At 49.8% G+C, this 23,233-nt stretch overlaps 1 protein-coding gene across 1 annotated transcript in view; it reads left to right on the forward strand.

Moving 5' to 3' along the window:
• Positions 1-23,233, forward strand: part of TRANK1 (tetratricopeptide repeat and ankyrin repeat containing 1) — a 100,529-nt gene that overhangs the window by 58,609 nt on the left and 18,687 nt on the right. Inside the window, exons 11-18 of the mRNA XM_045436633.1 lie at positions 440-694; positions 2,778-2,954; positions 3,608-6,556; positions 11,921-12,120; positions 12,700-12,837; positions 17,456-17,602; positions 19,525-19,681; positions 23,128-23,216. Of these exons, the coding sequence (XP_045292589.1) occupies positions 440-694; positions 2,778-2,954; positions 3,608-6,556; positions 11,921-12,120; positions 12,700-12,837; positions 17,456-17,602; positions 19,525-19,681; positions 23,128-23,216 (4,112 nt within the window). The remainder of the gene's footprint in view (positions 1-439; positions 695-2,777; positions 2,955-3,607; positions 6,557-11,920; positions 12,121-12,699; positions 12,838-17,455; positions 17,603-19,524; positions 19,682-23,127; positions 23,217-23,233) is intronic.

Consider the following 23,233-nt stretch of genomic DNA (forward strand, 5'->3'; position numbering starts at 1 on the left):
CGCTCCCAGCCGGCAATTGTTGATGTTGTAATTATTCTTCAGTGCCTCGTTGCATTTCAGTGTTCCTTAAGCAGAAGACACTCTTAATATTATGCAAGACTTAAGTCAGGCTCTTGCCTTCTAACCTCTGAAGAATGGCCTGACTTACGTCTTCTTCTAAGACACAGTCATCTTTCTGCCCTCCTTCGGGGCCAGGCTCTACTCTCCTTCGAGTGTTTCTAACCCTCCCAAGAGGGTCACATGGCCGGTGCTGCTACTGATGTTTATGAGTGGCTGAGTCGTGTGCTCAAAGGAATGGCTTGTTTGTGTTTTCCCCAGTGCTTACAAACACTGACCGGTAAATTCCTGTTAATTATGCCTAAATGTGTTGAGCGGTATTTGCGTTCAGAAATCATATGCACCTTTTTTGGGGCATGTGGTGTATTCTTATTTTTCAAAGAAATTCCTCCCGACCTGGTCTGTGACATTAACCGTGACTGCGCCAACACCTTCATCAAGTTTTTGCTGGAGAAACAGAAGTGGCCTGAAGTGCTTCTGCTGCTGACCCGCAAGGTGAATGGGGAGCCGCCCCTGGGCGACTGCCTCCTCAAGGGCTGCAACTTCTCCGACCTTGACCTCTGCGCCCTCATCCCCCGCCTCAGCGCTTGGGACCCTCGGAGGATGCAGCTCCTGGGCTGCCTCATCGACAGTGGAGGTGAGAAGGCCCGTGATGAGCACTGGAGGCTTGTCCCTGGGATGTCAGGCCACCGCTGGTCGTGGGGCTTTCACTTGGTTTTGGAGATTCCTCTAAATGTTGCCCCATTCTTTTCTTCGGGAGCGTCTCATTTTGCAACAGTGGCCCGGTTAATGCCCTGTCGGTTGGTGCTGGCCTGTAGGAACTCTCTGCGTCTTCGTGAATTCCGCTTACCTTTCTTGTCTTGTCCTCTGCCTTGTGTGAGGAACCTCAGGTGCGTGGAGGGGCCCTTGGCCCTGGGTGTGGCCCACGGCAGTCTTTTCCTTCCGATGGCCGGCCGGACTCTTCCCTCTGCTCAGGATGCTGTGTGCATCCCTGTCAAACTCTGGCATTCTTTTCTTGTCAGTGGACTGGGATTTGGTGCTTGTTTTTAAAGAAATGGCCAAACAATTTCTGGGTGGAAACATCTGCCGTTGTAATCAGCACAATCCCTGTATGTGGCTCAGTGTATGTCTGGAGTGAGCCGTTGAGTTGGTCTCCCTTCCTTCCTTCCTTCCTTCCTTCCTCTCTATTTCTTTCTTCCTTCCTTCCAACTTTATTTATTTATTTTTGAGAGAGAGAGACAGAGCATGCGTGCAAGCGGGGGAAGGGCCAGAGAGGGAGGGAGACACAGAATCCGAAGCAGGCCCCAGGCTCCGAGCTGTCAGCACAGAGTCTGATGCGGGGCTCGAACCCATGAACCGCGAGACCATGACCGGAGCCGAAGTCGGACGCTCAACCGACTGAGCCACCCAGGTGGCCCGGATTGGGTTTATTTTAAAACTAATTTGGGAGCACCAGCCTCCTCCCACTTCCCTCTCTTCCCCCCTCCCCCCCCCCAACTAATACCACTACTAATTGTGTGGCTTCGGGCATGCTATTTCTGCGTTCACGTCCTTCTTTATAAAATGAGAATGATAACAGCCCCCCATTCTTAGGTTGTTTTGAGTATAAAATGAGTTCATGCATGCAGGTTCTTGGAAGAGCACCGTGGCTGTGTGGTTTTCTGCTTGCTTGGCTGTTTAAGGCGGAAGGCCGTTCATTGGTCCTCAGCTCTCAAAGTGCCACACAAAGTCTGCAGGCGTTGGCTGTACCCACATTTTCCAGGAGGTAGATAGAATGCCTCCCGTAGTTTAATGTCTTTAAACCCTTTCCTCGTGGGGTGCCTGGGTGGCGCAGTCGGTTAAGCGTCCGACTTCAGCCAGGTCACGATCTCGCGGGCCGTGAGTTCGAGCCCCGCGTCGGGCTCTGGGCTGATGGCTCGGAGCCTGGAGCCTGTTTGCGATTCTGTGTCTCCCTCTCTCTCTGCCCCTCCCCCGTTCATGCTCTGTCTCTCTCTGTCCCAAAAATAAATAAACGTTGAAAAAAAAAAATTTTTTTTTAAAAATAAACCCTTTCCTGGAGCAGAGCGTTACTACTACCTTTGCCTGGACCCTGGCCGTCATGGGATTTCTCTTTTGTGCCCGAGTCAGCGAGCACTTAGGAAGCGCCTCCCTGGAATCGGGTTCTGAGGGGGGGCAAGGACAGAGTGATGTGTGGCTGCCGGGGGCGTGTGCGGAGTGTAGGGGTGGAGGTCAGCAGCCTGCGGTGCAGAGGGGGTGCGGACGGGGCTAGAAGGAAGCCGATGTTGGGGGTGGAGAGGTGTCACGGAAGATGGCATTTGAGGGTAGAAGGGCATCCTCAAGAAGAAGCTTGGTAGACGCAAAAGATGCGGGGACGCCATACTCGTGTCACCTGATCACCGACTGTGTGTCAGGTAGGGCGGCAGGCAGGCCCCGGGATTTGCGTTGTTCACGAGCCCTGTCCCCGCTCCCGGGCAGTGCTGAAGATGTGAGGGGGAGCAGACGAGTGGGGAGCGGCACGGCCCGCGGACTTGGGCTTTCACCCGGAGGGCTCTGGGAAGCCTTCGCCTCCCGGAAGGGATGGAGGTAAGAGGGGCTCAGAAGCCGGGTCGGCGTCAGCTCTTGGAGTAGGTGGCAGAAGGGGGCCCCTCCTCCTCCGGTGAGCCAGGCTGTACCCCGTCACAGGGATGCAGCTCACGGGTGTCTCTCTTCTGCCTCCTCAGCCTTGCCCGAGGGGCTCCAGGACGGGCAGGAGACGCCGCTTGTGTTGTGCCTAAAGCACGAGGACTTTGAGCTGGCTTTTCTTCTCTTGACCAAGGGTGCGGACCCCCGCGGTATCACGCTCACGGAAGGTGACACCCCTCTGCATGCAGCGCTCCACATCTTTTTAGATATCAGAGGTAGGCCTTTCTTTTTTAAGCAGTCTTCTCCTCGGAGGGGCAGCTGGGCATTAGAACTGATGCCGTGCTTTTTTGTCTCTCCTGTGGGGAAAGCCAGCGCTCCGAAAAAGGCCCATTTCTTGGTCAGGCCCACCTGTTGTCTCCCGGGCCCTCGCCCATAGCTTGACGAGAAGGGGCAACCATCACGGTGAAAGGTCGGCGCGGGTTGATTCTTCACCTGGCTGTCCGTAGCCGACAAATACTTCCCGGTTATCGACACCATTTTCAGGGGCCCTGACCAAAATCTTACGTCAGGAATGCTATGAAACTATTTTAGGGTTTCTCAACCTTGACCCTATTGACATTTGGACCAGGCGATTCCTTGCTGTGGGGGCTGTCTCGTGCATTGTAGGATGTCTAGCAGCATCCCGGGCCTCTACCCATTAGATGCCCCTCCCGCCTCCCAAAGTGTGACAACCAACGGTGTCTCCAGACGAGGCCAGGTGTCCCTCGGGGAGCAGACCGTCCCTGCTTGGGAACCCCTGGGCTGTCAAGTACTGGGGGGAAGTTTCGTGCTCTGAGATGCCCCTGGCTGGCGTCTCTCCAAATCCAGGGGTCTCTGTGCCCTGGGGAGAGCGACGGAGCCCTCACAGGGTTTGGTTTGTGTCTTTCAGCTGACATCGGTTTTAACTTCCTCAGCCACCTGCTGGGTCTCTTCTGGTCCAACCCCGCTGAATTTTGCTACCTCAACCCCAACACCCAGGACAGCAACGGAAACACGCTGATGCACATCCTCTTCCAGAAGGGCATGCTGAAGCGCATGAAGAAGCTAATAGACCTGCTGGTGAAGTTTGACATCAACTTCAACCTGAAGAACAAAGAAGGCAAAGACGTGCGGCACCGGATCAAGAAGAACGATGCCCTGCTCTTGGCCTGGAACAAAGCTCTGGCGGAGTCCAGGCACAGGAGCCGGCAGGACTCTGCCGCCCACCCGGGGAGGCTCCCGAGGCCCGCCGCCCCCGGTCACACGTCTCAGCTCAGGTCCCAGGTTTCATCCAAGTCTCTGTCGTGCAGCGTCAACGCCAGGACCCTGCCCAAAGGAGCTGTGGTCCCCGACAGCTGGGAGACTCTCCCGGATGCACAGGGAACGAGGCAGGAGCGGGGGACCGCCAGGCCCTGCTCTCTGAGAGACCGGCTGGTGCGGGACATCACGGGTTTAATTCAGCAGCTTGAACCGAATCCGTCCCTCCCAGAGGACTGTTCTCAGGGCTCTGAGCGTCTGGAGACAGGAGCTGGTAGGGAGGTAAAGAAGGACGAGCTCCAGCGAGCCCTGGGGGCGCGAGGCTCTGACTCCAGTGGGAACAGCCACACCATCCTCGAGGCAGGGGGTGGACTTGCTCAGGCGGGCCTCGGGGCCTCGCGGCTCGTTCCCGCTGGCCACAGAGGGAGAGAAGGCAGTGACGATCTGGACAGCTGGAGCACGCAGGAGATCGAGGCCTGCCTCCAGGACTTCGAGAACATGACATGGGAGATCGAGTGCACTTCGGAAATGCTGAAGAAGCTGTCCAGTAAGGTAATGACTAAGGTCATGAAGAAGAAAGTCATCCTAGCCATCCAGCAGCTGGGGAACGGCGAGTGGACCCAAGGCCTCCAGAAGCGGCTGAAACATCTGAAAGGAAGCATCCGGCTCTTCGAGGCCAAGCTGGACAAGGGGGCCCGGATGCTCTGGGAGCTGGCCATCGACTTCTCCCCCCGATGCAGCGAGAACCCGGAGAAGGTCATCACCACGGAGCGGACCCTGCACTGCCCGGAGAAGTCGGGTCGGGTCTACACAGAAATCATCCGGATCTGGGACATCGTCTTGGACCACTGCAAGCTGTCGGACTCCATCAGGGCCATCTGCAGCGCCTATAACCGGGGCCAGTCCTGCGTCCTGCGGAAGAAGCTGAAGGGCATCCACCAAGGCCAGGTGTCGGCCAACGTGAAGGTCCTCAAGCGCATACCCCGCTGCTACGTGGAAGACACGGAGGCCGAGAAGGGCCGGGGGCACGCGGACCCCGAGTACTTCCCGCCCGCCAGCGCGGTGGAGACCGAGTACAACATCATGAAGTTCCACAGCTTCAGCACCAGCATGGCCTTCAACATCCTCAACGACACGACGGCCACGGTGGAGTACCCCTTCCGGGTGGGCGAACTCGAGCACGCCGTGATCGGCCTCCACCCCAGGCCGCTGGAGCCCATCATCCTCATCGGCCGCAGCGGCACCGGAAAGACAACTTGCTGCCTGTACCGGCTGTGGAAGAATTTCCACGGTTACTGGGAAAAGGCCGGGCAGGCGGGAAGCCCGCTGCTGACCAGACAGATGTGGCTGAAGAGAAGGCTGGAAGTGGACCCCGGGAAGGAGGGTCCAGGTCCGGAGGAAGAGGAAGAGGAGGAGGAGGAAGGGGAGGAGGAGGAAGGGGAGGAGGAGGAAGGGGAGGAGGAGGAGGGAGCAGAGGGCTCCCGGGAGGTGGCAGCCGTGGACGGCACAGACGAGGAGCAGGACCCTGAAGCCCGTGCGGGGGGACCCGGCGGGGAGCCGGGGGGGCCTGGCCGGGGGGCCGAAGCGCGCACCCCGGAGCATCTCCGCCAGCTGGAGCATTTACATCAGATCTTCGTGACCAAGAACCACGTCCTGTGCCGGGAGGTACAGCGGAATTTCATCGAGCTTTCCAAGTCTACCAAGGCCACCAGTCACTACAGACCCCCGGAACCCAACGTCCACAAACTCCAGGACCTGAGGGACGAGAACTTTCCTCTGTTTGTCACTTCCAAGCAGCTGCTCCTCCTACTGGATGCTTCTCTGCCCAAGCCATTTTTTCTGCGAAACGAAGACGGCAGCTTGAAAAGAAGCATCGTGGGATGGTCCACACAGGAGGAGGTGACCATCCCCAATTGGCAGGAGGAGGAGGAGGAGGCCGAGGCGGACGGCGACAATGGTGAGGAGGAGAGGGCGGCGGAAATGCGTCCGTGCGACAGTGACCCCCGGGTGTATGTGACATTTGAGGTGTTCGCCAATGAAATATGGCCCAAAATGATCAAAGGGAAAACCTCCTACAACCCTGCACTGATTTGGAAAGAGATCAAATCTTTTCTGAAGGGGTCCTTTGAGGCCCTCAGCTGCCCACAGGGGAGACTCACGGAAGAAGCATATAAGAAATTAGGGAGGAAGCGATGCCCCAATTTCCAGGAAGACCGGAGCGAGATCTACGGTCTCTTCTGCCTATACGAGCAGATCAGGTCTCAGAAAGGTTATTTCGACGAAGAAGACGTTCTGTACAACCTGTCCTGCAGGCTGTCGAAGGTCAAGGTGCTCCCGTGGTCCATCCACGAGCTCTATGGCGACGAGATTCAGGACTTCACTCAAGCCGAGCTGGCGCTGCTGATGAAATGCATCAATGACCCCAACGCCATGTTCCTCACGGGGGACACGGCCCAGAGCATCATGAAGGGGGTGGCCTTCCGCTTCAGCGACCTGCGCTCTCTGTTCCACTACGCCAGCAAAAGCACCGCGGACAAGCAGTGTGCCGTCCGGAAGCCCAAGAAGATCCACCAGCTGTACCAGAATTACAGGTCCCATTCGGGTATGTCCGGGCTGCGTGCCTGCCTGCAGGGGAGGTGCCTGGGCGCTGGCCTGGCACTGCTGGGCTTTGGTAGCTGAAGTGAGGGGAGTATCTTGGAGTCTGTGAGGAAACGAGCCCATGAACGAGAGATCCTGCGGTTTCGGCTGCCGCTCATCCTTAGGCTGATAATTCAAGCCGCGGCCGAGCGGAAGGTGCATCCTAGGGACCTTGCCATGACGTGAGAACATTCCAGGGGAGCACTGAAAGTGCTTGGGAACGTCTGCTGAAACACTTGGGAAGCAGGAGCTCGTGCCATATACGGCAATATGCCGATGACCAGTTACTAATCCCCAAAGCGGCACTTCTCTCCAGGAGAAGCCAAAAGAGAGGGCTAGGAGGCAGTCGGGAATGGCACACACTCAGGTGCTTTTAACTTGAACCTCAGCCGTGCCCCTTCCTGGCGCCAGGCAGCTGACGCAGAGCACCCGTGCTTGATCCTCGCAAAAACCCTGCCGGTTAGGCATCCTTCCCATTTTACAAAGAACACCAAGGGGCAGAGGGTTTGAATAACACGACATCCGCGCTGGAGTCCTTCCTTTGTGGTTTATAGAATGCTCGCACGTTCACCCCCCTGTGTCCTGCATGTGTCCGTGAACAAGAGAGGATCATTTTACACGCTTAGAAACTCTACCTGATGGCATCGTGCCAGACATACCTTCCTGCCACTTTGCATTTTTGCTTCATGCTATGTTTTGAGATTTGTGCATATTGACAATGTGGAGCTCTAGTCCCTGCAGTTGTGACTCCTGTCAGCGTCCTATTTTATGGCTGTACCACGATTTGTTATTCCTTTTCCAGTAACGGGCATTAGGCTGGTGGCAGTTTTTCACTGTGATCCCAGAGTGAACCTTCCTGAGCAGATCTCTCTGGATCTCTTATAGCCTCTTGCTTTGCTCCTGGGGTAGGTGTGAAATGACATCTGGTATGGTTTGAATTTCCATTTTCCCGAGATGTGGCATCCTTTCCTGCGTTCACTGGCTATTCGGTATTCTGTGAATTGTCTGCTCTCCTGTGCCTGCCTTTTTAATGAGTTGTTTTTCTTACGGATTTGTTCAGAATTCTCTATGAATTCTGCCTTCACATCCTGTGTTGAGTATGTTTATTGCAGATCTTTTTCCCAATTCTGTGGCATGTCTTTTTAACTTTGTTATGGTAAAACGGTATATACTTAATGGTGCTCCTTAGTAGGAAGATACTTTAAAATTTAACCTATGAGTGTTTTCTTTTCAGATCTGTTCTTTTGTGTCTTACGAAATTCTTCTGATCTAGAGTTAAGATATTTTCTTAGATAATCTTCTAGTGATTTTAAATTTTGCTTTTTATATGTAGGCGGGTATTTAATGTTTATTTGTTTTTGAGAGAGAGGGATAGCACGAGGAGGGGAGGGGCAGAGAGAGAGGGAGACACAGAACCCGAAGCAGGCTCCAGGCTCTGAGCCGTCAGCACGGAGCCCGACGCGGGGCTCGAACTCACAAGCTGGGAGATCATGACCCGAGCCGAAGTCAGACGCTTAACTGACTGAGCCACCCAGGCACCCCTGTAGACGGGTATTTAAATTTGGGTAAATTTAACTAACTAAATTTAATCTATCTAAAACGTGTGTGTGGTGTGACAGTGTCTTTATTGAACTAACCCTTCTTCTCTGATCTAATTTGACTTTTTTCCATAAGGAGAATCAGCTGTGTTGACGCCATTCCCTTCTTGGCCCTCCTTTGCCTCTGATTTGTAAGGCTGCTTTTCTCCTGCATCTGTGACTCGCGGTTTTCTTTGATTTGTCTCATTTGTCTGTTCTCGTACTATTATCACGATATCACATTTACCATAGTCATCAGATTCTCGGACTCTTTGTAATTTCGATTGGAATTTCATTGAATTTATTGCTCTTTGGGAAGAATTGACATCTCTCCATCACTGGGATTTCTGAGCCATCACCTTGGCATGTTTCTCTATTCAGATCTTCTTTTAGTGCCTTCAATAATATTTTATCATTTTCCCCAGACATTTTACACAGCTTTTAGATTGGTCCTCGGGATCTTCTACTTTTTGTTACTCTCATGGCTGCCCCCTTTTCCCATTCGGTTATTTATTTATTTTACATTTCTAGTCAGTTATTACTGGTATAGAGGATGCCAGTTATTACTGGTATAGAGGGTTTTATACGTTGATCTGGTCAATTTAACAATCTTGCCGAACATTCTAACTTTTAGATTTTGGCATTTTTCTGCAGATAAGGGTGGTATTTATCTTCTTTTCTATATTTATCATTCTTTTTTCCTGTTGTATTTCATTGGTTAGGATCTTAAGTAGTAGCTTTAACAGGTATCTGTTAAAGTCCACATAAGATGTACTAGATTTTGGAGACTTTATAACAGATGCCTGTTATTTCTGAAGTTAACGGGACCATTTCTAATATTTCACCATTTACGTCTGATGTTTCTTGTAGGATTTGATAGATGCTCTTTTTCTAGATGCATCTCAGCTTGGCTTTGGTTTGGTGGAAAGAGAAAATACATACATACCACACATACACATAGACATGCGCATTGACACACACACACACACACACACACACACACACACACACACACTGTGAAATTAGATTAACATTCTGATTTGTTCAGCCAAGGAGTCAGAAAATGATCGGAGGGCAGGTGGTCTCCCAGAGTGCAGGGGACGCCACAGAACTCAGCCCAGCTTCCCGGGCTCCAGAAGACCTCACAGATGTTGTATTTGAATTGTGGGACCTGGCTGGGCCTGAGCAGTTCGACTTCTTGTTCTTCTGTGGTCTTATCCCTGAGACTTGGGTTGTGTAGGAAGAGCTGGCACAAAGTAATTTGAGCTCCTCATTCTGGTCGACCCCCTGGTTCAGCGCTGCTGGTCCGGGGCCAACAGCCTTTATGGTTGGCATGGTAGAGCCTGGCAGGGGGAGTTGTTCCTGGGACCAGTTCTGGTTACTTTGGCTAAGTAACCCGTGAGGACAGCGACTGCATAGACCCCACCTCCCACCTCCTCTCTTGGGATGGAGGGAAGACTGTGTGTATACGTTTCTGGTTATAGAACCAGGAAAAGCCCAGATTAGATGTACTAGATTATAGAGACTTTGTGAAACACAGAAAATGTTAAAAAAAAATTACAAGCTACCTGTAGGGCTGCTCACTGCTAATATTTTGTTTCATGTCCTTTGGATCTTTTAAAAATATACATGATATGCATTTATCATGCACATGTATGTATTGATTATGTGGTGAATATACACTGTGTTTAGTGAATATTTTCCCTTATGCTGCACTCTTTTTTAAAATTGAGATTCATGTAGTGCAGCATTCACCTGTTCATTTATTTTTTTTATTAAAAAATTTTTTTAGGGGCGCCTGGGTGGCGCAGTCGGTTAAGCGTCCGACTTCAGCCAGGTCACGATCTCGCGGTCCGTGAGTTCGAGCCCCGCGTCGGGCTCTGGGCTGATGGCTCAGAGCCTGGAGCCTGTTTCCGATTCTGTGTCTCCCTCTCTCTCTGTCCCTCCCCCGTTCATGCTCTGTCTCTCTCTGTCCCAAAAATAAAATAAACGTTGAAAAAAAAATTTTTTTTAATGTTTACTTATTTTTGAGAGAGAGGGAGAGAGACAGAGTGTGAGACGGGGAGGGCAGAGAGAGAGGGAGACACAGAATCTCACAGAATGACACAGAGGGAGACACAGAATGAAGCAGGCTCCAGGCTCTGAGCTGTCAGCACAGAGCCTGACGTGGGGCTCGAACCCACGAACTGTGAGATCACGCCCTGAGCCGGAGTCACATGCTTAACCGACTGAGCCACCCAGGTGCTCCCACATTCACTTGTTAAAAATATGGAAGTTAGTCGTTTTAGTATATACACAAGGTTGTACAACCGTCACCAACATCTAATTCCAGAACATTGTCACTCATCACCCCAGAAAGAAAGCCTGTACCATTAGCAGTGACTCCCCGTTCCCCTCACCCTCCCTCCTCTGGAAACCACTAGTCTACTTTCTATCTCTGCATTTGCCTGTTCTGGACATTTCATGTCATGGGAATCGTCCAGTATGTGGCCTTGGCTACGTGATTAGCATAGCGTTTTCCAGGGTCCCCTGTGTTGGAGGATGTGCCAGAATTTCATTCCTTTTTACGGTGGAACCATCTTTTACTCTTTGGGTGTGCTCGCTTAAGTTTCTCTAGAAGGCATTGAAGTGGGTTCCCATTTATCACTGCAGTGAACACTTCCCTGCCCTTTTCTGATGCTCCCATGAGTATGGATCTCTGGCCTTTGCTAGCTCTTAAGGGGGAGGGAGCCTCAGTAGTGGCTGATTTGCTTTGACTCAGTAGTTTCCACCTGTGGTCTCACTGTATACATCTAGTAATATTACTATTGGATAGTAAAAGTTCTCCTTATTATTTGGTGATGATAGCAATTGGGACACGTATGCCCATTTCGTGGCGTTTTACCAAGGACGTAGTATTCTATCTGGTGTTAGGCAAAGGACCCGTGGCCCCTGTGAACAGCGGAGAGACCCAAGATGATCTGTGTTCAATTCAGCTTCAAATCCTGTCACTTGGAGGGGTTTGCTAACTTCTTGGACCTGGGAGTCTCTGCTCACAAAGGTGGGATTGTCTGGTCTATCTCACTGGGCAGTCCTGAGGATTAAATGAGATAATTTTATGAAGGTGTTTGTTGTGCGGTAGTGTTCAGCCAGCTGACCGGCTAAGATAAGACAGGACAAGACAGGACAGGAGCTTAGTGAGAAACGGGTCCCAGGGAGAAAGCTCTTCGCAAAACCCTCTCTCCAGCTTAGTCCTATCTCGGCTGGGTATAAATGTGGCGGAAAGGTGATGGAGGCCTTGGCTGCTGCCCCAGCTAACATCCAGCACTACAGTTACCGTGGCACCATTTCCAGTGCTCCAAGCTCCAAGGGTCAGAATCATTGTTGTTTCCTCACCATCTATACCAGCCCCTTATATTAGCATCCTAACAACACTGGTTATTCAAATTACATGTCTGCCTCGACATTTCTTTATGAGGTGTTTTTCTCTAATATGAGTGTAGGTCAAGAATGAGATCCCACAACACCTTAGCGACGCGTCTCTGCCTTCATCCCCTGTCCCCAGAGTGATTCCGCACAGGGCCAAAGTGGTAACCTAATGGGAACCCGAAATTGGCTTGCAGTGATCCATACTCTCAGGGCCAATGCTGCTTCTCAGGACAAAGCCACACACACACACACACACACACACACACAAGCACAAAAACAGAAAAAAACCCAGTCATGTTGTTGTGTTGTTCATTATGTGACATGCGTTTTCTCTTTTATGTCAGGAATCCTTAATCTGGCATCTGGAGTAGTGGATTTACTTCAGTTCTATTTCCCAGAATCTTTTGATCGCCTCCCCAGGGACTCTGGCCTCTTTGATGGTCCCAAACCAACTGTCCTGGAGTCTTGTAGTGTAAGCGACTTGGCAATTTTGCTCCGAGGGAACAAAAGGAAAACCCAGCCCATTGAATTTGGAGCCCACCAGGTGAGCTTCTGGGGAATGCGTGTTGTGAAATAAACAGCAGTGTGCAGTTGAGAAAAGGTTCGGGAGGCCGAATTACTCCACAGTGTAGAATTCAGTAGCCCCTCTTCCTGAATGGGTGAGTGTCAGAGATGGGCGAGTGAACGGTTATAAATATTTCAGCTAGCCTGGTTGACCAATCCCTTGGCGGCCACTTCTCGTTTAAAGACGTCACTTGCCGGGGCACCTGGGTGGCGCAGTCGGTTGGGCGTCCGACTTCAGCCAGGTCACGATCTCGCGCTCCGTGAGTTCGAGCCCCGCGTCAGGCTCTGGGCTGATGGCTCAGAGCCTGGAGCCTGTTTCCGATTCTGTGTCTCCCTCTCTCTCTGTCCCTCCCCCGTTCATGCTCTGTCTCTCTCTGTCCCAAAAATAAATAAACGTTGAAAAAAAAAACAAAAACAAAAAACAAAAACAAAAACAAAAACAAAAAAAGACGTCACTTGCCTCCCACAGAAATAGAGTGAGCTTTTACCAGATTTCTCTTTGTAGAATTTGATGGCGTTTTCCTTTCCTACCTCTTCTTCTCCTCCCCTCCCTCCCCAGGTAATCCTTGTAGCTAATGAAGTGGCAAAGGAGAAAATTCCAGAAGAGCTGGGGTTAGCACTTGTGCTCACCGTTTATGAAGCCAAAGGCTTGGAATTTGACGATGTGCTCCTTTACAACTTTTTTACTGATTCTGAGGTATGTCATAGTGAATTCTGTTCATGCTGTGCATGCGTATGTATGAGCTGGGCTTCTGCTCTGGGAGACGCAACTTGGAGCTGAGTAGAAGTGAGTCTGTCACAGGTACTGGTTTCCGTTTTAGAGCATCATCCATTTGGGGGGGGGGGCTTGGTGTGTTTGGATACGGGTTTTGTCAATGGCTGCGGGTGGTTTTCTAGTGTGTCATCGGCTGGTTCGCCCTGCCCTACTCTCTTATATTCATCTTCTTCTGAGTGCCTGGTATCCAAGCACCAGCTTCCAGTTTTCACTAGCTCTGTTATCCTTGACTCCCAAGGATGCTCCAGTTGGAGTGAGCTCTAAGGAGAGCCTTACAAAGGAAGGCAAGGTTAGCAGTGTCCACCCTATGAGGACAGAACTGGGCAAGTTCAGTTCATAGAAAGAGAAAACTCCGGGAAGACAGACGAGGCTTGGTTCCTGCCCACTGCATCAGGTAATGTGGGGGATGAGGACAGCTGCCCCGCCTGGGAGCTCCCTTCTGGCATGGCTTCACCACTGCTTGCGGCCCGTGTAGACGATGGTGGTGAAAGAGTCCCTGGGTTGACCCCCAGTGACCTCCGTGCCAGCCTGCTGCTTTGACTCGGCTCCTGAGTCCTTGGGACGGTCTTTCTTCCCAAGCTCAGTACACTGTGGGTAGAGTCACCAACTCGAGCCGCTGGTTTCTCTTCACCACTCTCTTTTGATGGGGGCTCAGGCTGGATGCCGACTGTGCTGTGGGGTCTCCTCTGAGGACGTAGCTGGCTGTGTCCTTGTCCCTGTCTTAGACTTCCCACTACACACGTGCATGCTTGAAGGGGCTGTTTTTCGTACTTGATTTAGGAGCACTGTTAGCTTTGACACCTTAAAATCTGCCCCGGAACTGACCATTCACATGGGGTCCTTAGCGCTTTCTTTCCAGTCTTTTAAAAAATATGATTGCCTTGATGGCACCTAGGACTAATATTGCTATGGGTACTTTACGGCTTATGAAGTACTTTTTGAAGGCCTTGTTTCCCGTTATCCTCCTCTAACCCTCTGAGGTTGTGTGTATTTTCATCACCCTCATTCTACAGGTAGAGCTGAGGGTTGTGGGAAAAGAGTCATGATGTAGGTGCCAGAGCCCGGAGACCAACTCAGATGCTTTCAGTTCTGAGTCTCGAGATCTTTCCTCTGTACTCCTTTCCTTTTAAAGCCCCGCATGCAAATGGGCTTCCAGAATCTTCCACGATGAGTATGACATTGCCAGACCTTAAGTGCATTCTTTTTCTATTGACTTTTGCTAAGGCAATCAGATGTACTCTCATTGACCCTGGAACCATTTTTAATCTCTGAGGACTAACTCTTTTCTTCTCATAATACGTCCATTGGTCATGGTTGGACCGAGGCTCTGCTGAAAGAGGAAGGGGTAAGACTTTGTTGTTCCTGTCCTTTATTAAGTGCCGGCTGTATGCTTGTGCCAGTAAGAAGCCTGAGGAGCTGTGGGCTTACGGATCTGTAACTTGTGGTCGGTTCTACTTGTGAGAGAAAAATCCAGTTATCCTGTCTCACCTTGATCCTGGAAATGACAAAGGCAAAGACATCTTGGCCCTGTGCTCCCACCAATGGCTCCGTTTGTCGCATGAAATGAAAATAATGCCAAATGGAATCTTTTGGTAACCGCCACTTCATCTGTGCATGCGCTAAGATTTCTAAAAAGGCTTCTGATGGGGTGCTTCTCCGTTCCCGGGGGATGTAACCATGCCTTCCCCGGCACAGAGCACACCCCCTGTTACCACGGACAAACTCAAGCCCAACAAACGTCTCATTTCTAAATGAGAGGAAATGCTTTAATTAAAGCAGAGGAGAGACAGGGATCACTTAAGTCTTCAGCCGCCGGTAGTCTGGCGCCTCATGTGGGGTTTCCTTCGGGGTGACTGGCTGAAGGCTGCTGCAGGGCAATGGTGTTTCGATACGGGCGACCGTGGAGAGTTCCCCTCTCCATCCCTGCCCTCTTGTTCTACCCCCAGTTTGTGTTTCTGGCAGACACTCTCTTTGAGCATGTGTGTGTGGGGGTGGGGAGTTCTTGTTGCCCTCGTTTGCGAGTCTTCGGTCTGGAGGATTTGTTGTGACCTGTTCAACTGTAGGTGCCAGGGCCATCTTCTGAGACGGGAAAGGGACCAAGAATGGTTACACCAAACCCTTCTCTTCTAGGATCTGGCCTCAACTGGGGGGAGCAGCAGTCGTTCTCCCAGTCACCCCCTGCGGGGACTTGGAAGGGCGCCTGCCGTTTACTCTGCCCCCGTGGGGACCCCTTTCCTTCACACTGGCCTGTGAAGAGGACGGGAGGGACTTTGGAAACCACAGCTTTTATGGGTCAATCACTTAGAGAACAGGCCCACCTTTGGCCTTCCCAATTCTCAATCCCAGTAGAAGGAGCTGGAAGAGTTAAGTCCTGCTTCTTTGATGCTCAGAGGTGCTGGAGGCCCGGATTCTTGCCACAAAGACACGTGCTCACTCCTCAAAGGCCCTGTCTTGAAAGTAAAGTGTGTTTTATTCCTGGAGGCAGGTTAGTCACGTGCCCGATGAGTGGCTTTGCTCCTCATTCAGCAGTTTTAAAATACGCTGGTGCTTCACAAGTCCTTCTAAGGTCAGCCGGTCTGCTCCTCGCGCTGTCCCCCAGGAGAGCCTCGCAAATGTCAGAACACTTGTGTCTTTTGCCTGCCTTCGTTGGCACACAATTCAGTGACCGTGAGCGGCTCTGTAAGGGCCATAGTCATAAGTACGTCCGGAAGGCTTTTTTTTTTTTTTTTTTAACTTCCAACCACTCAAATGATTACATGATTCACATCTTGTTCAGAGCGTGGTGATTCATCTCGCAATTGGTTAGTAGCGTGACCATTTTTACGTAGTAGGCAGCGTATAAAGCATTTACCCTGATACTTATATAGCGTAGGTTCTGGAGTGACTTGAGGGACGTCATGAACCGTATTCTGCTTCATGTTTTCATCGTTCTTGAGAAGGTAGCACCATGTTATTTATTTATTTATTTATTTATTTATTTATTTATTATTTATTGTCATTCAAAGGATGAATTTTTATTTTATTATTATTTTTTTTAATATGAAATTTATTGTCAAATTGGTTTCCATACAACACCCAGTGCTTCTCCCAACAGGTGCCCTCCTCCGTGCCCCCCACCCACCCTCCCCTCCCTTCCACCCCCATCCACCCTCAGTTTATTCTCAGTTTTTAAGAGTCTCTTATGATTTGCCTCCTTCCCTCTCTAACTTTTTTTTTTCCTTCCCCTGCCCCCTGGTCTTCTGTTAAGTTTCTCAGGAGCCACATGAGAGTGAAAACATGTGTTATCTGTCTTTCTCTGTATGACTCATTTCACTTAGCACAACATTGCTAAGTTCCATCCACGTTGGGTAGCACCATTTTATAAATGGAAAAGGGAAAGGCTAGGGACAGTTAGCTAGCCACTTTCCCAAGACGCAGTAAAGTCTGAAATCTGAAATTTCATGGGAATTCTGCCCTCTAAGTCCGGCATGTATTCTGGGCACTTTAGCTTCGCCACGGTCCGCCAGCCGTGACGGCCAAATCCAGCCTACTGTCTACCTTTGTACCGCCTGTGGCCTAACAGTGGTTTTTACATTTTTAAATGGTTAGAAAGAAAATCCAAGGAAAATAATATGACATGACACATGGAAATCACATTCAATTCGGTTTTAGTGTTGGAAAACAATGTTTTATTGGAACACACCATGCCCATACATCTACGTAATTGACTCTGGCTGGTTTTGCATCATAAAGGCAGAGTTGAGTAGTGGCGACAGAGGCCACATGGCCCGCAAAACCTAAAATATTTATCACCTGACCGTTTAGAGAAAAAACTTGCCAACTTCTGGTCTACGTAGTCACTTTGTGGTATGAGTTTGGATAAAGGGACGCATGGCTAAAATATCAACTCCTTGTCAAGCATCGTATTATTAGACACTTGACATTGACGATCTCCTTTTATTTCCCCCCAAACGTGGGTAGTTCTATCACCCCCATTTTTCAGAGCAGGAGCAGGAGACCAGCGGAAACAAATAAACAATTTGTCTGAGGTCACATAGCTGAGAAAAGAAAGAACTGAGATATAAATATGTTCTTTCTGACATCATTCTACTGTGTCCACAGTTCCTGAATGTTGTTCCATCTTTGCTTGAATAGTTTAGTTAGAAATGTTGTCATATATGTCTTAACAGCTGACACTAAGTGGCATCTCTAACACGTTGTGAAAAGGGGTGAAGGACACTGGATTCCTCCCTCCACACTGCTTGCTGAAGTTACTGACACAAGAAACTTCCTGGGTGCTTAGCATTCCTTCTGGAAGTGGGCACGTGTGCCTGGCTTCTCAGCTGTCTTGGCCAAGTGTCCGGGGGAGTTTTCATGGTGGCTTCCCCGTTCCCTGCCTGTGCAACCTGAGGTCCCCCCAACTGAGGCCATAGGATGGCCGCCTCCTTACAGCTGGGGCTGAGGGCCCCAGGCCAGGAAAAGGGGGCTTAATTCACCATGAAGCTGTGTGTACAGTTCAAAAGCATATTCTCTTGGTCTCTAATTTGTCCTTGTTGTTCAGGCTTACAAGGAATGGAAGATCATTTCCTCATTTACACCTTCATCATCTGACTCCAGACAGGAAAACCGGCCACTGATTGAAGTGCCCCTGGAAAAACCCAGCTCCTCTCAGGGTCGGTCTGTTGGGATGAATCCAGAAATGTACAAGGTGATTTTCTGCCATTTGTCCACACGCTTGTTTGATGGGGAGGCAGTAAACAAGGTTTGGATGAGAAGATGAGGTTGAAAACAGGGTCTGGTACTTGACTGGTTTTTTTGTACGTCAGCAATGGCGAGTGGAGGATGGGAGTGGGCATGGCAGGGATCTCAGTGTTGGCAAACTCTCTTTTCTCAGCAGAGAGTGGGGCTTGGTGGGTGGGGCACTGTCTTGAACGTGGAAGGGGGAGGCTTGTTCTTTCCATCCATCTCTGGAACTCAGCTCTCTTTGGAAATTTTGATGTTGCCGACAGGGAACTCAGACGTGAAATGCAGGGCAATAGTTAATAGAGACTTGTATACCAGCCTTAACTGTTGTTGGGGAGGAAAAATTTTCTCTACATTTCAGAATTCTTCTATCTTCTAGTTGGTCTAAAAATTAAATCGACACGAGACAGATTAACAGAAGACAACAAAACTTAATTATGTATGTACAGCAAATCGACATAGACCTGAGATTCCAAAAACAAACAAAATAAGGTGCATACGTCACCCTGAACCAGGGAGAAGGGGGTAGGGCTTTAGGGCTTCAAAGGGAAAGAAAGTAATTCACGAGAAGATGAAAAAGATAAACGTTTGGTAAGCAAATGTTTGCTGGGTCATCCAGAAACAATGGGACACAGAAAGGAATTTACACAGTTTGCTATCATTGTTCCTGTTTACCACCCCTAGTTCATATTATACTGTACTTGTCTGTGGTGATGGGCCCCTTCCTGGAGCAGGTCCTCTGTCTACATTCTTTTAGGCAGTCAGGGAGAAGGTCAAAGTTTCTTCCTGAGCCTTTCGTTTCTTAAAAATAATTGGCCCAGGGTGCCTGGATGGCTCAGTCATTAAGCATCTGGCTTCGGCTCAGGTTATGATCTCACAGTTTGTGAGTTCGAGTCCAATGTCAGATGAGCACGAGCCCTGCTTTGGGTGAGTCCTGCTTCTCTCTCTTTCTTTCCCTCCCTCTCTCTCTGCCTCTCGCTCGCTATACCCCCTCTCTTTGTCTCTCTCTCAAAAAGAATAATAATAATCCACATGCCAAAGAGATGGTAATCCACATTTTGGGGTGGCAGATTTTGCACGCATATACTGTTAAGGGACCTGGCTTCCCCTTCCCTACACCCCAGCTACCTCACTGAGAAAGAGGCTAAACCTGAACAGTTCTGCAGAGTTTTTGACTGGGGGAGGTTGATGGGGCCTCAAGAGAGTAAGGGCAACATCACAGAAAATTGAACCAGCAAAACCAAAAATTTTGGGAGAAACTCCTGCCCTAGTTTAACGTCTCATACAAAGTGCAAAACAAACAAACAGAGTAGCAGTCATCAGGCACTGCAGAATTAGAAGTTAGATCACTGCCAAGCTATGCAAACCTCTAGGTAGCTACAAATCGGCTCTTGTCTTGAAATGTGCATTATTTAATTAAGTAGGCCTTCTCCATGCTCAAATCATAGTACCCTTATATCTGTAGCCCTCAAGCGTGGCATAGGTCATGAGTAATTTTGTACTAATGATAGTGGTCATGGACGTGTACGAGTGGCTTAATTTTTAAAAGTAAGTTACAATAATTGTGTAAGATGTAACCATTGGGAAAACTTGAATGAAAGGTGCATGGGACTTCCCTACACTGTCTTTGGAACTTCCTATGCACCTGTAAATATTTCAAAATATAAAATTATGTTAGATCCAAGGGCAGTCCCGTGCTAGTGTTGTGCTCCCTTGTTAGAGCTCTGCTTACCTGTGCTGTGCCCACAGTTGAGTTCCTCGTGTCCCGCCCATGCCTGGGCTATACTTACGTTTGCTTTTTGTGTTTCACCCACATGAGTAAGCCCATCGAAGTGTATTGCGTTGGAGGTTTAAACAGGAGGCTGTCTGTCTTTGTCCTCGATTTAGCTCCTCAACGGAGAGCTGAAGCAGCTATATACTGCTATCACACGGGCCCGGGTCAACCTCTGGATCTTTGACGAAAACCCAGAGAAGCGGGCTCCTGCTTTCAAATATTTCATGAGAAGAAATTTTGTCCAGGTTGTGAAGACAGATGAAAATAAAGGTGAGATCTCCTTAAACTATTCTGGCTGTTGGATACAAAACCGGTTACCCCTGACTTCTTCTTACGATACCTATGAAACCTATACAGGGTATAGGTTTTTGAGAGCGTGCTTTCTTTCCTTTGCACATTCTTCTGAGAAATGAGCGTTCATATTTACCGCTAAGGTATGTGGGAAAGTGTGGTTGTAATGGGATGGGGGGAGGTTAACTCCTTCAGGGAAGATCTTTTATTGGTCCTTTGAAAGCGAAGGTCATGGAGGGCACCCGGCTGGCTCAGTCAGTAGAGCTTCTGACTCTTGATCTCAGGGTCGTGAGTTCAAGCCCCATGTTGGGTGTGGAGCCTACTTAAAAAAAAGCAAAAGTGAGGGTCATGGGCGAGGGTGAGAAGAAATAGGCTTTGTTGGGGGAACACAAATTGCTATGGTCTTTGGACAGCTGATTGGCGATATCCATCAAAATAAAGAATGTGCAGCTTTAAAAGTGACTCAGCAATTCTTGTTCTAGGAGACTATTCTAGAACATTCCTGTATAAAACCTCAAAAATTTATGCACAAGAGTGTTCATCACAGCACCATTTGTAATTATCAGAAACTAAAACAACCTAAGTGTCAAGTGTCCACCAACGAGGAACTGTTTATGGCGGCTCCTCTGGTCCTGTGACACGTGAGTGTGGGTTGTTGAGTAGATATGGATACCTTTTACTTTTTCCCTTCTGTGCTGTTTGCAGTGTTGAGAAAGCCAAACCAATATTGTGTGTTGTTGTGATAACTTATAGAGACTAGCTAATTAAAAACCGGAATGGAGGTCTCCTGGTAGGAGAACTAACAGAGAAACAATCAGCCCTTCATAAAGGAGAAAATTGCTGTCTTTCTTGTGGGTTAGCTGTTGAGTTGGCTCCTCTAGGCCACAGTTAATTTCTCCAAGGATGGGGGGAGGCGCAGGGCTCAGCCACGGTGCAGAGGTCTGCTGATTTCCTGAGCATTTTCCAGCCAGTTTTATGGAGACTATTTCTGGTTACAGCCAATGGCTCAGCTGGGGACCAGGGTGAGACGTTCTATTCCTGGGCCCCGGTGGTTAGATGTAACAGGGGAAGTTGAAGTCTTGGAGTTAAAAAACCCTAGCTTCTCATTAGAACTTTCTACCTATGCGGCCACGTGACCTTGTTCAGGCACACTGTCTCACCCCTGGCTTTCACTTCTCCAACGAAAAGGGAGCGAGTGGGCTGGCCTCCCATGGCTGTTCTTGGCCTTTCCTGCAGCGCAAACTCCTTTTGGTCTCAAAATAGATTCTGGCACCTGTTATGAGAGATCATCAGGAGAGGCAATTTTCCTTAATTTAAACATTCAGAATGAAACCAGATCACAATTTATTTTCCGTCTTGGTGCATGAAGAATACAAGAAAAGGGCAGCCTTTGCTGTGTTGTAAGTTGCACATGGGAAAGTCTGGGAGAACATCTGTTCCCACTGTGCAGGGGAGCTTGGGCTGAGCGCAGTGACTGTGTTTTTTGGGTTTCTTCATCATGGGCCGGCAGAGTTCATGGCCCTGTGCCGAGCTACTGTGGAGCTCTGCTGTGAGGGTAAAATGTCCCCCCGGGTGCTGACAGCACTCGGGGAGCCAGGACAAGACGCTGCGAAGTTGTCTTTGCACTCGCTGCTGCAGCGCATGGCAGAGGGCTGGCGGGAAGGATTTTGCACCTTTTAAACGAAGCTGGCAGGTCCGCCTTGCTGCCCCCCGTTGATATCCACGGGCCCGGGCATCCCGGACCCCTCTAGCCCCAGATTGGCCTCTCAGCCTGGTGCTGGTGTTCAGTCTTTCATGCACGTCTTGCAGCTGTGGCTCAGAACCAGCAGAGAGGGTTGCCCACTGCTGGTGATGCTCCGGGGCTGCAGGAGGGGTGTGATCTAGTCTCCAGCAGGCTGATGTGACGACAGAAAGGCCTGACAGCAGGTGGCTGCGATAGTCTGCGTCCACCAATGGGCATGCGACACGCTGCTTACCATGAGGGCAAAGTCTGGGCATTTGAAAACACTGTAAAGCACTCTTACCTTGTTCCCTGCTAAAGCCCCTGTGTGGGAATTTGCTAAGAGCTACATGGCTTTGGACTTTTAAGGAGGAATAGAGTTCGCTTTAAAAAAAGATTTTTTTTTTTAATGTTCATTTATTTTTGAGAGAGAGAGAGAGAGAGAAACAGAGTGAGAGCAGGGGAGGGGCAGAGAGAGAGGGAGACACAGAATCCGGAACAGGCTCCAGGCTCTGAGCTGTCAGCACGGAGCCTGACACAGGGCTCAAACTCACGAACCACGCAATCATGACCTGAGCTGAATTTGGATGCTTAACCGACTGAGCCACCAGGCGCCCCCGAATTTGCTCTCTTCCAATCTATAGCCATAGGGGAGGAAGGTAGACTGAAGTTCAAAAACTGAACAACATCCTTTCTCACCCCTACTTCCCCCTTCCAAAACCCGCAACAACCTGGCTTGGTAAGCTAACATCGATCTTTTTTTTTTTTTTTTTTAATGTTTATTTATTTATTTTGAGAGAGAGAGAGAGAGGGAGCACGAGAGGGGGAGGGGCAGAGGGAGAAAGAGAATCCCAGGCAGACTCTGGTGTCAGCGTAGAGCCCAATGAGGGGCTCGATCCTATGAACCACAAGATCATGACCTGAGCTGAAATCAAGAGTTGGTTGCTTAACCGATTGAGCCTCCCATGTGCCCCTAAGCTATGTATTAAAACAAATACTAGTGGGGCGCCTGGGTGGCGCAGTCGGTTAGGCGTCCGACTTCAGCTCAGGTCACGATCTCGCGGTCCGTGAGTTCGAGCCCCGCGTCGGGCTCTGGGCTGATGGCTCAGGGCCTGGAGCCTGCTTCCGATTCTGTGTCTCCTTCTCTCTCTGCCCCTCCCCCCTTCAAGCTCTGTCTCTCTCTGTCTCAAAAATAAATCAAAACGTTAAAAAAAAAAATTAAAAAAAAAAAACAAAAACGAATACTAGAAAGACAGCACAGGTGTATTTGTCTGCCAGGGCTGCCGTAATAAAATACCACAAACCTGATCGTTTACGTTCTGGAATAGTACAGTATTGGTCTCCAGTACTGGACGTGAGAAGTCCAAGGCCACAGTGTCAGCACCTTGATCAGACCTCTTCTGAGGCCTCTCTCCTTGGCTTGTAGATGGTTTTCCCTCCGTGCGAGCCCCTCTTTCTCTGTGTTAGTCTCCCTTCTAATAAGGACATAGATCGGGTTAGGATCCACCCCGGCAGCCTCCTTTTAACTTACTAACTTCTTGCAAGGCCCTGCCTCCGAGTATAATCACATTCGGAGGCCCTGGGGGTTAGGGCTGCAACATATACATTTTTGGGGTGAGGGAGGGGGGCACACTTCAGCCCATAAGAGCGCATTTAAGGGAACGAATGCCCAGAGAAGCAAACCCACTTTCCTTTTTCATTTCAGACTTTGATGACAGCATGTTTGTTAAGACCTCAACACCTGAGGAATGGATCGCGCAGGGAGAGTATTATGCTAAACACCAGTGCTGGAAGGTAAGTGCTGGACCAGG

The sequence above is a fragment of the Leopardus geoffroyi genome, chromosome C2 (genome assembly GCF_018350155.1).
Source record: "Leopardus geoffroyi isolate Oge1 chromosome C2, O.geoffroyi_Oge1_pat1.0, whole genome shotgun sequence".
NCBI lineage: Eukaryota > Metazoa > Chordata > Mammalia > Carnivora > Felidae > Leopardus > Leopardus geoffroyi.